Below are 17,676 nucleotides of genomic sequence, written 5' to 3'. Positions count from 1 at the left end.
ACCAAGCTGCATTAGCGTAGGAATAGCTTGCTTTTCTTCGTGGAGTATGCGGTGGACACACTGGTGGTTGGGCACTGGCAGCGTTCAGCCAATCAGGTTGCGAGAGAAAGTGCCTACTGGTAGAAAAAATATGCTGAGCATCATCCGAGGTGCAGAATTAAAATTCTACTATTTTAAGGTAATCGGGCTAGCTAGAAATTCACATGCTAAATCTTGAATTGCTCAACAAAGTTATGGGGATGCGCCACATGACTAAGCCACTCATTAGATAAGATAAGAGCGTGTGGCGTTCTCGGCGGGCGGATTACTGATGCGGAGCACCTTCCAGAACATACAAATGTCCCCCGCGCCTGAGTATATATCGACGCCTGTTTGTTGGCAGAGCCGCTTTTTTGCGACTGTATTATGCAGGTATCGAAAGAGTGCCGTCTTTGCGCATGAATTATCCATCCCTGTACAGATAGTCAAAGCTCAACGCTCACAGCGATGGCGGGCCACGCGACACCACAACTAAGCGCCTTGAAATGGTCCTCCCAGCTGGCAATCACGTCGCCCATTCGCACACCAAAGCTTCCAGGCGACAAAATCCTTTTACCGCAATCTGCGCTCGAACAGCTTCTTGCTGCTGCCCCGGTGGCCGAAGAAGGAGGAGGAGGAGGAGTAGATTCTGCATACAACACAGCAACAACATCATCATTATCATCCACATTCGATCCGTTTAATCCGCATACTTTCGCCGCCGAGGCTCAAGCGCGCGCGGCTGCTGCTTCTGGCCTAAGAGCCCGCCAACCCCAGCTTCCTCATCCGCTTACGTTTCGTATCACGAATCCGGGGACTGGTCGAGCCGTGTATGCTGGGATCAGGGAATTCTCGGCCGAGGAGGGCCAGGTCAGCCTCAGTAGTTTCCTGAGGGAAGCGCTTGGGTTGGAAGATTCCGCAGGTGGTGGTAAGGATAATGGCGGAGAAGGGGCAACAATGGACATCGATTCTAGTTCCAATGCGGCAACTGTCACAGTGGATGTGCAGCAACTACCCAAGGGAACATATGTGCGTCTACGGCCGCTGGAAGCTGGATACGAATCTGAAGACTGGAAGGCTCTGTTGGAACGTCATTTGCGAGAGAATTTTACAACACTAACGATCGGTGAGATTCTCACCATACCCCGAGGGCGGAATCGATATTTCAAGTTTCTAGTCGACAAGGCAAGCCCCGAGGGAAGCGGCATATGTATTGTTGACACCGACCTGGAAGTCGACATGGAGCCTTTAAACGAGGAACAAGCGCGCGAGACTTTGCGAAGGCAGGTGGAGAAGGCTTCTATCGACACAAAAGCGAAGAAAGGCAGTTCGCTTGGCGGAGTGATATCCAGCGATCAGGACATTAGCGGGCGTGTCGCGAGAGGAGAATATGTGGACTATGAGTTGCGGGATTGGAATTCGCCAAAAGGAATACAGCTGCAGCTAGAGGCCGCTGATGGAGCCGAGCTTGATATCTTCGTTAGTCCGTTGACGCCGTATCAAAGATCGCGTCCGAGAAGCGATGAGCATGTTTTTGGCGATATGTCATCAAGCTCGTTCAAAAGCATAAAACTCGACCCTTCAACGCCAGAATTCACAGATGCAGAGACGTTGTACATTTCTGTTCATGCGTTTCTCCCCCCTGGAGACGAAAATGATTCCAACACGGTGGACTATGTTTTACGAATTTCCGAGGCTTCATCTGACTATTCGACCGACCAGGCCACAACCTCAGCAGATCATGACCCGGAAGAAACCCAGTGCAAGAACTGCCTTCAATGGGTTCCGAAACGAACCCTGTTTCTGCATGAGAATTTCTGTCTTCGAAACAACATCTTTTGCCCGAAATGCCAAAATGTGTTTCAAAAATCCTCGAGTGAATGGCAAAATCATTGGCATTGTGAGCATGACGAGTCTTTTGGAAATGACATATCTAGCAAAGAAAGACACGATTCTGTGTTTCACGAGTCTCATTTTTGCCCTAACTGTGATTATGAAGCTTCGAATTTGCCGTCGCTGGCACATCACCGCACGACCAGATGCCCTTCTAGGCTGATACTGTGCCAATTTTGCCACCTGGTTGTTCCTCAGCAATCAGAAACAGATCCGGACATGAATGACCCCGAAGTTCTGCTCTCTGGGCTAGCACCGCACGAGGTTGTTGACGGGGGCCGCACGACAGAGTGCCACTTGTGTAGCAAGATTATTCGGCTCCGCGAGATGAAAACACATCTTCGCCACCACGACCTGGAGCGTCTCTCACGCCCGCCACCTTCTATCTGCAGAAACGAGAACTGCGGACGAACAGTGAAACCTCCTTCCTCGACTGCGAACGCTTCTCGCAGCTCTCTTCTCGGCCTATGCACTATATGCTTTGGCCCCTTGTACACAGACACGCATGACCCCGAGGGCAAGGCTCTCAAGCGACGCATCGAAAGGCGGTATCTATCACAAATGCTGACCGGCTGCGGGAAATCCTGGTGTCATAACGAATACTGCAAAACCGGCCATCCGCGATCTTCATCTACTACCAACCTACCGACTTCCTCGAAAGAGATCCTCCAAATCACAAAACCTCTACTCGACGCTATTACTCTGACACCAGCCAGCAACAAAAGCACGGCTCCATTCTATTTCTGCGCAGACGAAACGAGTCAACAGAGACGCCTAGTCGGCGAACTTATTGCAGCCGAGGGTCTTTATGATATCAGTTGGTGTCTTGCAGCTCTAGAGGCCGCTGGCGGTGATCTAGAAAAGGCGAGAGAGTGGTTAAACGGATGGGCACCAAAGAAGAACGAAACTAGAGCTACATAAAGATTTTGTAGATAAAGTGGATATATAATCTTATAGAATTCTAATAGATTTTTGGATATATTTTCTTTTTCTAGACAGATCCATTACTTCGTGTTTATATTATTTCCATATACAGCCGTGATAGACAGATACAGAGAGAAAAAAATGTCATCAAGCTCCAATCAGTTCCATGCCTGTTGTGTCATTTGTCTCGAAAGGCATATATAAATTTTTTTAAAAAAGTCACCCAGAGAAGACCGAGTTTCTTTTAAAAAGACCCCGTCTTCGCTGCCAACGTGCCACTTCCACGCGAAGAAAAGATGCCCATAATGCCAAAGACAACGTAGAACAAAGCCAACGGGTACGCAACCAAACCTCGCATGCCACGCATCCGACCCACCGCACAAAACATGCCAGAACTGCTATACGTACACCAGCCCACGGCAGCCGAAGTGAGCAGGTACCCAAACATGGTATCCATGGGGAGCAGGATTCCGATCAGGCTAGTTAAAACCAGCGGTAAGAAGCAGTATCCTAACACGCTGGCTGAGCGGGGGAATGTCAATGTGGCAGAGAAGTGGCCGGAAGCGCCACCAACGCTGCCGGTGGAATCCGATGGCTTGTGGTGAGGGTCGTAGGTGGAAGGGTCGGCAGGGTTGGGGGATGCACCGCCGGCGTCGAGCGAAGGGGACATGAGGCTTAGGATGAGGTGGAGAGCCAGGGTACCGAAGACGGCCACGCCGTAGATGTATCCATAAAACACTTTGCCGGAGAAAAGAAGGAAGGTTCCGTATAGAAGGATATACAGGAGTGCGCCGTACAGATCGCTGTCATCCATCAGATGTTGGTCTATCCGCGCGAATGGATTCAGAACTGTCAATGTCTGGACGAGAGTTAGCTGCAGTGCCGGCTGTTTTTTTTTTTTTTTTAATTACTTCAAGACTAACCTTTGTCTGGATGTGATCGAAATTCACCCCAAGTTCCTCTAGAAGAGGCGGCTCGCCATCATATCCCTCTGTGCCAAAGGCAGCCAGCCACCCTGTTCTCAATCCGCCCTGGTCGCCCATCCGTCCAGACACACCTGAACTCGCACCACTGAACCCGCCATAGCCACCGGCTCCCCCGCCTGCTGTGGGATATGCCTGAGCCTGTCCCGGGGGCGCTCCATATGCGCCGTATGCGGCTTGTGACGGGGTTGTGTGGCCAGATACTGGGTAGGATGAAGAGTAGAACTGGAGGTTTTGTGGTGAGGACGGTGCGTATGATTGCTGGGGGTAGAACTGGGCCATGGCGGGCCTGGCGCGATGGTTCTGATTTGCGGAGGGGATCTGAGTGCGAGAAGAAATATAAATATACCGAGATTGAGGAAAGGGCCCCGAGTATCGTCGAGGAGATATCACTGTATGCTGGTTGCTGTGGGTGGTGCATGAGTAGTAGTCATGCACTGTAGGGGCAGCGGGTGGTTTTGGATTGTGGAGCAGACAGCTTGGCCGCTTGGAGCCTCCGCGATTGGCCGCAGCCGACCCATACTAGTACATCCACCCTCTAATAACTTACAAGGCTTTATACAACTAGGGCTTAACAACAAGGTATTTCTATTTGCTACCGGTACTAAATAATAAAACACATATGTTTACAAAAAGTTGATGCCAATGCCCAACTGGAGGCCTTTTCGTCCCTCTTCCCCTTTGCGCTGAACCACGGGCAGCGAAAAGTTCAGTTCGAATCGAGCCGCAGGGTGCGCATACACCAATCCAACACCAGCAGCGATGCTGGGGAGACCGTTGCCCAGTTCGGTGATAGTCGATGAGATGGCGTTTTTGACTTCATCGGAGGTCTTGGGGCTTTCCTTTTGAGACGTCCGCAGAGCGAGCAGGCGTCCTCCGTTGACAAAGGCTTGGAAGCGGAGCGGTGAGTCCTTGCCAGCGCGAGGTAGGGGAATCAGCAGGTTGGCGCTTCCTGCAGCATAGACATCACCACCAACTGCGCTGCTGCCATCGTGAGGGCCAAGGCCAGCCTGTCGGAAGCCTCGGACGTCGGTGGGACCGCCTAAGATGAAGCGATCGTTGACTTGAGATGGCTGTGGTTTGGCTGACCAGTCGAGATTGAGAGGGTATAGCAACCCTGCGCGAAGCCCAGTAGTGAAGCTGACTCCGCTCTCGCCTTTGATGCCCGGAATTGGGATCGGAACAGCTCCCTGTGTTTCGATTTCCGACTTCCAGAAAGCAACATCTCCTTTCAAGGGCCCCCATCCTGCGAGTTCGTTGACGGTCTTTGCAAAAACCCCACTGGATGGCAGCAGGCGACGATTCCTTCCGTCGTGCACCCATGTATGCGTGATGCTGCTCTTGACACTGTCGCCAGCATCGCCGCGAACGGTCAACGACGCATTTGGCCCTAAACCGGTGATTTGTCGCCAGAAGCCGTTGTATGCAAGCTCATGGAGCTGGCCTGAGTGGTTCTGCCATCGCAGCTTAGCCCATCCTCCTTTTAGTACTTCCTCATGACTTGCCCAGGGCTTGTCGGTAGAGCTGGCAATGCCTCCAATCTCCCAGCGGAAATCCGGGTCGCTCAAGATAGGACTTTCAAAAGTGGCCTGGTATGCAGATCGTGTCCGGGTACCCAGCGATGCGTTCACGTTCAATGACTCTGCTCCGCCAAAAATATTACGCCATAAAAGGTTTCCGTAGGCGGAACCCTCGGCATTTCCCAAGTCAGTTCCGGTTTTCAGGAGGATCTTCGACTTCTCTCGAACAGACAAATAGACATCAAGATCTGTAGGCAGGGCGTTCGGGTCCGTGGGCTTGTCTAGGAAAACGGAAATGGGCTCATGGAAGATATCTGACAACAACAACAACAACAACAAGTTAGCGTTTTATTAAAGCTAGAGCAACAGTGTTTATAGCTACCGAGGCGGCCGAGTTTATCTGCTCCCCGGGATACTTCACGCAGAGCTTCAGATAGCGTATAGGGTTTATCCTGGTTGGCGCTCAAAATTGGATCGAATATACGTTCCAAAAAGCTTTTCCGAGTACGGGTCGCATTGAGGATGTGTATCCGGGATATGGTGCACGGTAACGTAGAATTTTCGTCGATCTAAACGAGGCAATTGCGTCAGGGTTGGAGCCATCAGTCTGAGCACGGGAAATTGTACCAATTCAGCAAGCCGAGACTGGGCCTTTTGGTAGATGGCATTCATGCGCTCATTGACGGCTTGCTGCTGCTCCTCCAAGACCTTTGGATCGGCAGCTTGCTGGAGACGATTGAAGATCTAGATTGTCGCGGAGCAAGTTAGCGGGGGGTAACTAATAACTAGGAATTCCAGGAGCTGCATTACGTCTTCATCGTCGCTAGTCAGAGGAGAAACCATCTCGAGGGAGTTGGTCGATGCTGTTCGGGCATATCATATCCACTGATGCACGAATTGGTAGCGAAACGCGGGCCGCGGCGCGCAGGGCACGTGACCCCGAACGGCTCCGGACCCGGAAATCGAACAGCATTCCGCCTCCGGGACAGATGATCGCCAGAGTCCGCACTGCCCTTTGCATCCGGGCCATTTTCCTTCCAGTCCTGAAACGCTCTCTGTTCTCTTTTTTTTTATATCTGTTCTCTTCGTGTTTCTTTCAATCAACCACCTCTCAGTCCAGAAACTACCCCAGCACCAGCCAAACGCCACTTTTTGCCTTTAATCCTTCGCCTAGTGCCCCTGCCCCCTTTCCGCTTGCGCGTTGCGATAAATAGCCCCCAAAATGGCCACTCGCGCAGCCCATAAACGAGTACGTCATCATCCCCTCGAAGAGACGATTCAGACATTGTACTGACCCTTTTGCAGCTCACACGAGAATACCAAAACATCCAGAAAAATCCTCCTCCATTTATTGTGGCACATCCCTCAGAAACCAACATTTTAGAGTCAGTGAAGATGTCTCTTATCGGACATGAAGAAGCATACTAACCCGGAATCGTTCTAGGTGGCACTATATTCTGACAGGTCCTCCAAAGACGCCTTATGAGAATGGACAGTACTGGGGCACGCTGATATTCCCTCCCGAGTATCCGTTTGCGCCACCAGCTATTCGGATGCACACCCCCAGCGGTAGATTCCAGCCCTCCACGAGACTGTGTCTGAGCATCAGTGACTTCCACCCGAAATCCTTTAACCCAGCATGGGAGGTCTCCACGATTTTGATCGGTCTCTTGAGTTTCATGACAAGCGAGGAGATGACGACCGGCAGCGTCAGTGCTTCAGAGAGCGAACGTAGACTGTTGGCCGCTCGTTCACGGTGGTGGAACTCAACCGGAGGGGGCTCGCATTCTGGCGTGTCTGCAGGCGTCACACCCAGCAACAAGGGAATTAATAACATCAAGGCTGGCGATGGCGGCCTCAAGTTCCGCACGGAATGGCAGGAGGTGGACCAGGAGAACTGGCACTGGATGAAGGTCAACCGCATTGACATCGCCACTGGCCAGATCGTGCCCGACACTACTGTAGCGGCAGCGAACAGCTGCTCGCCCGAGACATCAGCATTCCGGCGACGCCCTGTGGGGAGTGGTCCACGGCTAGGCGCTGTCATGGAAGGCGGCCAGGTTGCCAAGGAAGCAGGCCAGAGCTGGGTTCGGCGCCATAAGTTTTTGGTCGTGCTGGGTCTGATTTTTGGCTATGTCCTTGTGTCTCGGATGTACCAGGATATGAGCGGCGTTTCGACAGTGCGATCATGATTCTTTTTCTGTGTTGGAATTTGCGCTGGTGCCGTGTTTTAATGACTTTATCAATGTAGATTTTCGCGGAAGGGTGTTTTTTTAAAGGATGTGTATTTTAGTCCTATGAATTAGAGTATTGCTTTAACGAATATTCCTTATGAGCCATCAAGAAAGAGCACTACTACTATTTAGTGTTGGAAATCGCCAGGATTTCGCCTGATGTGGTTGGAGATGCCATGTCTAGCTAGTATTATTAGCATCCGGGGGTGGAGACACGCCGATGAACTCTAATCAATCGTCTGCTGCACAGGCTTGTCCCGCCTGGGCAAACTGTCGGCCAGAGCCGCTACTACTCCATCGCCTCTTGACAAGCTTTCGCCTCAGCTGCATTATTATCTTCTGCCAGCTGCTGCCTGCAGTTCTCTTTTTTGGGGCTTAGTATCAAACTACTAGTCGATCCGGGCCTCCGTCAGCCCCCCTTTACTGCTCCTATTAATACCCTGTACATGGACCCTGATGCAGGCGAGCGGCTCTTCTCTCGTCGCCTCTGTAAGGGAGAGTCGGCAGCTTTCTGCAGGTCCTCGTGCTACAACCTACACTGCTACAGATCGAGAATGCTATCGTCTATCATATCCAAGGTGTGTTTCCTATTCTCTTTGGTGTGACGGAATCTGTGGGGTTGGGATAGCATGGGCAAAAGGCCTGAACAGAGCTCGACGGTTTATCTGTCAATACTCCTCCAGCTCGTCCACTTCAATTCTACGATGCCCATTGATGGAGCATGAAGCTAACCACCTGATGTCTCTTTCTGCTTCTTGGTAGCATAGGAATGATACAATCCAAGCACTCCACGCATCATTTCTTCACCTTCATAGACCATGACGATGATTTGCCATCCAAGCGCATCAGGAATATCAATGCGAGAAAGGCTATCAGGTCGCATGTCATGCGCCATGTCCGTCTTCGTGAACGGCTTGCCGGGCACAAAAGGGCCTCGAGGCGTGAGTCCAACGAGTCGCAGTTGTCGAAAATATCAAATCCCACGGCCTGTGTTGGGAAAGACCTCACAATAGACTCGCCGGTTTCGCACTTTAAACAGAGCCTTCGTCTCGTCAAACCACGGCCTCCTCATTCGGTTGAATATATACTCGCAGCAGATCTGAATCTGCAAAAGGCTCGGTACTTGGACCCGTTTGACACCCTGCCTAGGGTTTCCGAGCTGCCATCCTTGATGAATGCGCTCCTCCACTACTGTAGGTGAATGTTCTCAAGTGCTATTCAAAAAAGAAAAAAAGCCCAACACATCCCTCGAGGACAGCTACCCTGGCTGCTTTTCTATCTTTATCTCCCTGTGTCATGTGTAACATTTGTGCGTGTTTCGATTTATGTGGAAAACTGCTATTGTGGAAGGCACTTACAAACTATTCCGTGCTCAATCAGATGTGTCGGTGTTCATCCCAATGACCTTTCCTACTGAGACGATTTCTTTCCGCGATACACATGCCACCCTGCATACGTCAGTGAGAGACTCTCTGGCTGACACCGGCGAATTCTATGGCTTAATGACCGTTGCTGCTGCCCACAAAGGCGCTGTGAATAGCCAGAGTTTGGGTATCGTCACGCCATCGCCGAACAATTATCAAGTCATTTTCGATTCGAACTACTGTGTCGTGAAGGAGAAATGCTTACAAGTCTTGAACGAAAAATTGAGAGATCCGTCCCAAACCCTCGATCATTTTGCAATTCAGACTGTTATCCATTTGATAACGAGCTCGGTTAGTGGTCGATCCAAACATTTATATGATATTTGTCTCGTTCTAATTGTATGTAGTTAATATTAGGCTTTTACCAGGAGGCACAGATACATTTGACTGGCCTCAAGCAAATGGTAGAGCTATGTGGGGGGATTGCAAGCCAGGTGCTTCGAGATTCTGGCCTCGCCCATGCTATAATATGGTAAGAGCCCTTCACATTCACATATCTTGTATGCCATCTGACTTGCTGGAAATCAAGGAGCGATCTCAAATCAGCAACTTGTTCTATGGCAAAGCCGATGTTTCCCCTACCATGGAAACCAACATCATTATCTGCAGAAGTTATGCAACAAATTCGTCCTTTACCCTCGTCACAATTGATTGATCTTTGTTCGTCCTTTTATTATGAGCATGCACAGAGTCTTAGTGGGCCTCTGATGGACATAATCGGGAGATTACGAGACGCCTTGCTATTTCAGACTTACATTCAGGAACAAAATAAAACGCAGTCGGAGAAGGACGGCACTGCAGGCCATCTATATCTGCTGTATCTATTCATGAGCGAAATCGAGCATGACCTTCTCAGCTATCCATCAGATACAGCAGCAGCCACCGAACACACGAACTCGCACGCAGAAAGTCTCAATCCTAAGGAGGCAATGATACGAATGGGATGTATATGTCTTCTCAACTCCATTATCATTGTCACACACCCGGCCGCAGGTATGGGACGGTCGCTTACGAGATTCATGAAGAAGGAAATATGCACATTTGCGAGCCTGTACGCTTCATTTCATCTTCCCTCAGCTGATCTAGACTTGCTTTCTTGGGTATTGTTCATTGGCGCCCAGGGCTCTTTGGAACAGCTAGATCATGCATGGTTTATTGGCTATCTGGGCCGTATATCTAAACTGCGAAAATGGAAAAAATGGGAGGACGTGGTGGACGTCCTGCAACAATACATTTACATTCCGCGGGTTCATGAGGCAGCATGGAGGTGCACATGGGAGAGAGCCTGTGCAAATTCAGTTTGAACATGGAATTGTCAGTCAGTAAACCCTATTTATTATATATTTGACAAAAATTTTGAATATGTTGTACATTTCGTGAATATACATTAAACAAGTACTACTATTTCTATAGGGTAGATGACAATATAGATCAAGAGGCAACACGCGAAGGTGGAGCATCGGGAATCTCGGGCATTAGTTATGCAACTAACCGTATTGGTCATCGCGCCCGGACCCACCACGTTTCCATTTCGGGCCGAGAGAGTCGTATTATGTCACCTGTTCAAGGAGACGGGAAAAAAAATAAAAACCTCATTGTCAGACTTTCAACATTCCCATTCAGCGCGTCAACTCTGATCGCATTCCTTGCGTCGACAAGCACGTTTATAAACCTTTGAGCTCGTCTATATCTAATTCTGCCAATCACAATGGGATGGTTCTGGGCGGATTCGCAGCGGCCGGCCGTTGCGCCTGCACCCAAGGCGGCTGCTCCTCTCACACCTCCAGTGAGTCTAATCTCATCTACTGTTCGAAACCTGCTTTCTTCTAACTCAAAGTTTTTCAATAGCCTGGCTGCCCAATGCATGAGTCTGCGGCCCCGCGTCCCGCGCCACCTTCCAACGAGTCCGGCTGCCCTGTCAAGAAATCATCAAACTCGCCTTTCAACGCTCTATCAAACACATTCTCCTCAGAACATGCCACAACTCCTGCCGGGGACTCTTCTTCGTCCCCTTCTTCAAGCGGCGCATCCAAGATGAACCCGCTAAACTACATGTTTTCGTTCATTTCCCAAGAGCGCGCAGCAAATCAAACGGTCGATCTACCCGTTGAGCGAGAGATCTCGTCAATTCCGCGTGCCGACGGCGCAGATGGGAACTGGGAATACCCATCTCCACAACAAATGTACAATGCCATGCTTCGAAAGGGATATACGGACACCCCGCAAGATGCTGTGGAATCGATGGTTGCCGTGCACAACTTCTTGAACGAGGGCGCATGGACGGAAATCGTCGAGTGGGAGCAGATTTTTGCCAAGGGATTGAAGAGCGGCTGGGACAGATGCCGTCATGGGAATGAGAATCTTTCCACGGAGCTGGCCAGAGAGCGATTGACTTCGGACGAGGAACAGCCGAGTCTTATTAGATTCCAGGGTCGTCCTCGGGACCTGAGTCCCAAGGCCAGGGTCCTACAAGCTTTGGGATGGCTATATCCCGAGAAGTATGGGTATGTATATCTACTATCTGAAACAAAACAAAAGGTTGGAAAAAGGTTGAAGTAACCGACTAATTCCGATCTATAGAACTGAGCCCCCTTTTGACCGACACGACTGGTACGTTTCGCGCCAGACTCCTTCTGGGGAGAAAGAAGTTCGCTATGTGATCGACTACTATTCGGCGCCCCCGGAACCTACTGGTGAGCCCGTGTTTTTCCTGGATATTCGCCCAGCCGTCGACACTCCTACCGCTGCCGTTGAACGACTAATGAGATGGGGCGGCGACGTTTGGTGGAAAGCCAGCGGTGGAGCAGTCCGAGACACTGCAAGATAATTTCTTCTTCTTACTTGCCAATTTTTTCAAGGTAATTAATATTTTCTCCGCTCTCAATAACACCCTTCTGCTCGGTTTGAAGGGGTGTTTGTTTTTGGGTACAGATGCATTGTCAGGTCTCCGGCGTACTTGTACTACTAATTGATGATTTTATGTCTATATCGACTACTTTGTATTATCTTTCATGTTGTATTATAGCTTTTAATTGGATGTGTTGGTTGGAACTGCCGTTCTCTATCAATACCGCTCTCTGTACGTTCAAATTCATTAGTGGGTAAACTGAGACAAGCACAATTATGTTAGTGTTGTGTAGCTCTAGAACACAGAGAGAGAGAGGGGGTGTATATACATATATAATAATCTACAAGTATCTAAATATTCGGCGCCAGCATATCATACTTGACGCACATCTCGACGCTTTCCACACTAGCCTGCAAGAAAGTGCGTGCCTCAAGGCCAACCCAGACACGAAGCATCGAGGTATCACCATGTCGAACCGACTGTAAAAAGGTAGAACCTGATCCGAGTTGTCGCAGAATTGGTAGGGCACTGCAAAGATTTTGTATCAGAGAAATTTCTCCACAAAAGCAAAATAAAAATCCCAAGGTGTATACCTCTTGAATAGATCAAGATTTCGATCTAGACTCCTCCCAATCCCTTCTAGGAGCAGAATCGAAATAACTACGTTGACAAAATCGCCTTCTAGTCGGACGTGATGCTCACGCACCATCTGGAGAACTTGGGAGAGTATGTCACCAATTTTGATGTTGCCCAGCGCAAATGTTCGTGATTTGACGCCGAGTACGAGATGCTGCATTTTCAGTGCGAATATTTCCGGGTCGATCACTGCGTCTGGCTGTCGACACCGTTCAACCATTAGGTGGCCTGCTTTGTATCCGTCAAACTCGGCAACAGCACGGAAGAGATCCAGGAAGTTGCGTCTGTTTACGTCGTTGAGTTGAGTGACGAGGCCGGTGTCAATGAATAGAAGCTGAGGTCGGTACCCCTCGGACTCCAGCCGAGCCAGGGCTGTCGACCATGCTTGGGAGTCTTCTGTATGAGGTCGGAGGCGACGTAGCACTTCTTCCATAACGTCTGCTTCATCAGGAGAGGTTTCTTCGACGGCACGGTTGGGTACTCGTAGAGAGAGGTCGAGTTGGCTAGGCTTGTAAAACCGGACCATGATGTTCCCAGGATGCAGATCGGCATGTACAAAGTTATCGATCAGCAGCATGTGGAGGAAGGCATCCAGGCCCTCGTCTGCAATCTCTTCTTGATAAACGCCTCCGCCTTGATTGAGGAAGACCGAGAGGGGAATGCCCTGCGCAAATTCCTCTACGAGAACCTCTCTCGTCGTGTATTCTTGGTAGGGATACGGGAACCAGGCGGTCGTCCGGGCCATGAAATGTTCTCTGAATATTGCCAGGTTGGTCGCTTCAATTCGCAAATCAAGTTGCAGTTTCATCATCTCGCCAAATTGCTGCACCTCCCCAGGTAAAGATAGCCATTCCATGTTGGGGAATATGTTGATGAACTGGGCAAAGAAGTTCATGATGCAGAGATCTCTACGAACAATCCGCTCCACTCGGGGGTGAAGCACCTTGATCGCAACGTGGTTTGAAGGCACTCGCTGAGGCGAGCTTTTAACCAGCACGTCCACATTCTTCCGCACTCGAGCAGCCAAATCATGTGGCATGTCTCGCAGGTCTCTGTCGTGCTGTGCAGCTAGGTTTGGCTTTAGCTTAGCCTTGTAGACTTGCGCAATAGCCCCAACTCCAAGCGGTTCTTCTTCGAACTCTTCAAAGATATCCTCGAATGCTAGTCCATTGAAGGCATTGGTCAATGTGCTTTTGGTAGCGTGGAGAGAATGTGCGGGTGCGTTCGAATGAAGAGAGGACATTCGAGCACATAATTCAGGTGGAAAGATGTCTGTTCGCGACGCGGCCCATTGTCCGAGCTGGAAAGTGACTCAAGTTAGTGAAGAGCGTGGCCTGGGGATGAGGTTATTTATCGCACCTTGATAAAAGCTGGACCGGCACGCTCCATGGATCTCACTAGAAAGTCAATCCACCATAACGTTCCTAAGCGTTCATTGTTTCGTTCGAGATTGCGCCTGCCAATCCATATCACAGGCACAGTCAGTATCACAGGCAGAAAAATGACGGCTAAATGCAAGAAACGGATTCCCGTTGCAACAGGCTCATAGACGTAGCAGTATAAGAAAACATATACTTCTTGGCCAACTCGCGAGACGCCATGCACATTCTCCGAAACTGTCTTTTGTATCTCCTCCCGCGATGCCTCTAGCATCTGCATTTCTCCAGTCTTGTTCTCGCTATTTTTCTCGGCAAGCTCCATGAACGCGCCGGGAGTCAATGCAGCTGCAAACAACACTGTGCCCAGCACGGGGCCATTTCTCCGAAACTGAGCCCATCCCTTTGACTGGTTATTTCGAGCTTGAGGGTGATTGATATGCGAGAGGCGGTGGAATCGCAGCGGCGAAGGTGTCGTCGAGAGTCGAGCTGCTCCGCGCCGAATGCAGAGACGGCCGAAGAAAAGCCCCGCTCTCATGGTCTAGAGGATTTCTCGGTGTGACAGCGAGGCCATAGAGGAGATCAAGAGCATGGCCTATATCCAGACAAATAACGATGGCTCGCTCGCTGTCTGCTGGGCGAGTGTTGATGGCGGGATCCATCGGCCCATCGGGAGAGCTTTGCACGTGCGGGAACCCGGCATGCTACGTCATTTTGCGGCCGCGCGACGGATACACGGATCTACATGTACCAAGACCAGCAAGCACGCACAGCTTTCTCCTTCGCGGTCGTTCAGGAATTTTCGGCTCTGACGGTTTAGTAATATGTATAGAAAGCCCATGCCACTTCCATAGACTATCCCCAAAGCGTGCGAAGTGGACAATGGCCTTGTGGATGTTTTCATAGCACCGTTTCCGGTCAGGTGCCTGGCTCCGGCAAGTCCGGAGACATTATAAATACTTTTCAACGCACTGAGTTTGCTTTTCCCTCTGCACATTTCTTGCTTTATTTAACCTTTCCTGCTTCCATGTCTTCTTGCGCGTGTCTTGCAAGCAAGTGGCTTGGGAAAAGTAACGTGTTGAGCACTTGATGTGCTCATGTTCTAATAGGCGAAATCCTTGCTTCAAGTCGCTAATAAGACCAGCTCCTGGATATAGAAGTATTTTGATGTTCATTTGAAATCACCATGGGATCTCCCGAAAATCTCGAGGCAAATATCAACCAGGCGGTGGCCCCTCGGGGCTTGCGAAGTGTGTTGTTGTTAATATTGTTCATCGCGACCATCATTTCCATGGGCTGCACATTTTTGCTTTACAACACCGAAGCCTCGTATCTAGCCTTACTGGTGAACCCATTTTTATGGCCCGTCATACCGATTCCCTTTCATGCGTTTTCTACAAACAACGTGACATTTTTCGACAAACCCAAGGACGTCAAAATCTTCACCGTCGTGGGGTATAGAAACCCTGCGCGTACCGCAATTCTGAATTGCTATCTTCAGGTTTGTCGACCTAGTATGTGCTATTTATTTGAAAGCATTTTATTCTAACCTACTTTGCTTGAACAGAAAAACCTCGTCGAGAATGGCGGCATAATAGACGAGGTCGTTTTCATCCCCGAAACCACCGAGACTAGCCATCTTGAGTGGCTTCATAGTCTAGCCAACAGCTCCGATCTGTACTCTATCGGTACACCAGAATACATAGAATATGCGAGTCGCGACCTGTATCTTCATATTGACGGCGACATCGTGTACATTGAGGATCACACGATACCGACCATGGTGAACACAAAGATGCAGCATCCAGACTCGCTCATTGTATCGGCCAATGTTATTCACCAGTCAGCAGTGGCCAAATTTCACCAGCGTTCCGGCGTTATCGTCCCATACCTTCCGGAACCATATCTGGGACAGACACAGCTGCTGAGCACGTCCTCCAGCAGCAGTAATAATAATGGACATGGTTTACTATGGTCTATTCTTCCGCATCGAATACGCAAATACTTTGGAAACAACAACAACAACAACAACAACCCACCATCACCTACAGGGGGGTTCAACTGGGTGACCCAAGCACAGCAGCACTATTCGTTCCTCTACCATCTCGCACAGGGAAACCTCGGAGTATATAAATTCCCGTCATGGACAAACCCGCCCAGCGCCGTCTCGAGCGCGTTCACATGCATCAGAGGCGGAGACATGGATTTGATTTCCGAAAGATCAGCAGAAACATCCTGGCTGAGGAAGCACACCATTATTGATGGCAAAGGCGTCGTCTCACACTATAGCAGCAGCGAAGAAGCCGGACTCGGGCTGCTCGATTCGACAGATGTGGTCCAGCGATATCAAAGCTTTGCTGAGGAGAATGTCTGTCCTGGAGTTAAAAGTTTGATTTGAGTGTGGCCAACCCTGATACCCAGTATATTAGTTATACTAACAGTAATTAACGCGATAACGAATAAATAAATGTTGACTTGTTTGATTTCCTAAGCATGTGTCCCATGTAAATCTAACCCAAAAGGGCAAGTAGCGGGGACCGACATTTAAGCTCACTCCGAGATATCAAATAATTTCTCCATTTCAAACCACACCTCTTCATCATAAAATAAACCGTCGACAATGTCGACACCAACCATATCAAAACGAAATACCAACAATAATAGCACCAATGAAGCAGATATAATCTTCAACCGCGCCAACGTCGCTCTGGCACGAAGCCAGCGCCTGGTCGCATCATGGCTCCCTCCTCCAGCCGCAGACGAGAAACAAAAAGGCGAAATAACCGAGGCTGAGCAGGCTGAATTGCAGAGGCAGGAGGATGAAATGTTTACTCCTGTGCCGGAGAGGTACGTTTATGCGCTTCTGGAAAATTCTGGAAGAAAAGAAAAAGAAAATGAGAAGGGATTGCTGACGCAGTTTTTTACTGTACAGACTCGGCCTAGGAGCCCCGATCCCCAAGCAAGGCACCGCCGCCGATAAATTATGGAACAAAACCGAGTTGAGCGCAGATGATAAATTGCGACAGACGCTTTTGGGGAGGAATTACAAAAAAATACAAGAGCAGAAACAGGCCGCTGTCGCCGCTGCAGCAAAGAATCGCGCAAGCGGCGGATCCGGATCGTCCGATTTGAATAATCACAACAAGACGAATAATAATGATGGTGGGGAGAATGACGATGACGATGAAGAGGAAGGGCGGTCTGCGCTCGGTAAAAGCAAGAAGATCAAGGCCAAAAGCTCTTCTTTACCTGCCAATGAAAAGAACGAGGGAGACGAAGATACACAGCCGGCGCCTAAAAAACCAAAGACTGCTGCAGCTTCCAAGCGAAAAGGAGCTGGGAGTTTTCTTGATGACCTACTATCAGATCGAAAAAAGAAACGTAAAAAGTAGAATAAAAATTAGAAGAGAAAAAGAAGACACAGGATTCCCGCCTTTCAATGTATTTTCTTTTATAGACTGTAAGTCTGGTAATGAATACAATTTTCCCACAGTACAAGACAGAAGTATATATCAAAATAAACATGCCGCAAACAAATTTGAACATGACATAGGTTATATTGTATGGTAAACAACAATCAAGATAAAAACAACAATAGATGGTATAATAGATTTCCGACACCCCGGACCTTAGCCCTAGGATGAATATGCAAGACAAAAAACCGTCCCATTAACATGGGAATAACAGGAAGAAAAAATAATATACACGCTAGAACTCACCAACACACCGAACCCCCATTTTTTGTTTTCATTAAGTTGATTAATTGTTTTGCATCGCCTCGATAAAAGGGAATATGAAATTCGTCGACAGCGGTACTGAG

General features: G+C 49.3%; 7 protein-coding genes across 7 annotated transcripts; 5 read left to right on the top strand and 2 right to left on the bottom strand.

The window, feature by feature from the left end:
• Window positions 1-486: 486 nt before the first annotated feature.
• TRUGW13939_02011 (uncharacterized protein) lies at window positions 487-2,832 on the top strand (the record flags this gene model as incomplete). The annotated part of the gene is made up of 1 exon (XM_035485207.1): window positions 487-2,832. The coding sequence occupies one exon, from the start codon at window positions 487-489 to the stop codon at window positions 2,830-2,832; it is 2,346 nt and encodes a 781-aa protein (XP_035341100.1).
• A 247-nt stretch (window positions 2,833-3,079) lies between these two features.
• On the bottom strand, window positions 3,080-6,181 carry TRUGW13939_02010 (uncharacterized protein; the record flags this gene model as incomplete). Its single annotated transcript, XM_035485206.1, has 6 exons — window positions 3,080-3,694; window positions 3,759-4,296; window positions 4,449-5,652; window positions 5,721-5,907; window positions 5,966-6,082; window positions 6,149-6,181. The coding sequence occupies 6 exons, from the start codon at window positions 6,179-6,181 to the stop codon at window positions 3,080-3,082; spliced, it is 2,694 nt and encodes an 897-aa protein (XP_035341099.1).
• A 379-nt stretch (window positions 6,182-6,560) lies between these two features.
• Window positions 6,561-7,530, top strand: TRUGW13939_02009 (uncharacterized protein; the record flags this gene model as incomplete). The annotated part of the gene is made up of 3 exons (XM_035485205.1): window positions 6,561-6,587; window positions 6,644-6,723; window positions 6,783-7,530. The coding sequence occupies 3 exons, from the start codon at window positions 6,561-6,563 to the stop codon at window positions 7,528-7,530; spliced, it is 855 nt and encodes a 284-aa protein (XP_035341098.1).
• An 811-nt stretch (window positions 7,531-8,341) lies between these two features.
• Window positions 8,342-10,300, top strand: TRUGW13939_02008 (uncharacterized protein; the record flags this gene model as incomplete). Its single annotated transcript, XM_035485204.1, has 4 exons — window positions 8,342-8,765; window positions 8,923-9,287; window positions 9,344-9,468; window positions 9,526-10,300. 4 exons carry the CDS (start codon window positions 8,342-8,344, stop codon window positions 10,298-10,300), a joined length of 1,689 nt encoding a protein of 562 aa, XP_035341097.1.
• A 404-nt stretch (window positions 10,301-10,704) lies between these two features.
• Window positions 10,705-11,823, top strand: TRUGW13939_02007 (uncharacterized protein; the record flags this gene model as incomplete). The annotated part of the gene is made up of 3 exons (XM_035485203.1): window positions 10,705-10,782; window positions 10,845-11,500; window positions 11,577-11,823. 3 exons carry the CDS (start codon window positions 10,705-10,707, stop codon window positions 11,821-11,823), a joined length of 981 nt encoding a protein of 326 aa, XP_035341096.1.
• Window positions 11,824-12,194: 371 nt separating this feature from the next.
• TRUGW13939_02006 (uncharacterized protein) lies at window positions 12,195-14,394 on the bottom strand (the record flags this gene model as incomplete). The annotated part of the gene is made up of 3 exons (XM_035485202.1): window positions 12,195-12,372; window positions 12,438-13,780; window positions 13,840-14,394. 3 exons carry the CDS (start codon window positions 14,392-14,394, stop codon window positions 12,195-12,197), a joined length of 2,076 nt encoding a protein of 691 aa, XP_035341095.1.
• A 648-nt stretch (window positions 14,395-15,042) lies between these two features.
• On the top strand, window positions 15,043-17,248 carry TRUGW13939_02005 (uncharacterized protein; the record flags this gene model as incomplete). Its single annotated transcript, XM_035485201.1, has 4 exons — window positions 15,043-15,357; window positions 15,424-16,243; window positions 16,532-16,703; window positions 16,789-17,248. 4 exons carry the CDS (start codon window positions 15,043-15,045, stop codon window positions 17,246-17,248), a joined length of 1,767 nt encoding a protein of 588 aa, XP_035341094.1.
• Window positions 17,249-17,676: the final 428 nt, after the last annotated feature.

Source organism: Talaromyces rugulosus, chromosome I, assembly GCF_013368755.1.
Source record: "Talaromyces rugulosus chromosome I, complete sequence".
Lineage (NCBI taxonomy): Eukaryota > Fungi > Ascomycota > Eurotiomycetes > Eurotiales > Trichocomaceae > Talaromyces > Talaromyces rugulosus.
Note: the sequence above shows the minus strand (reverse complement) of the source record. Positions and strands in the feature narration are given on the sequence as shown.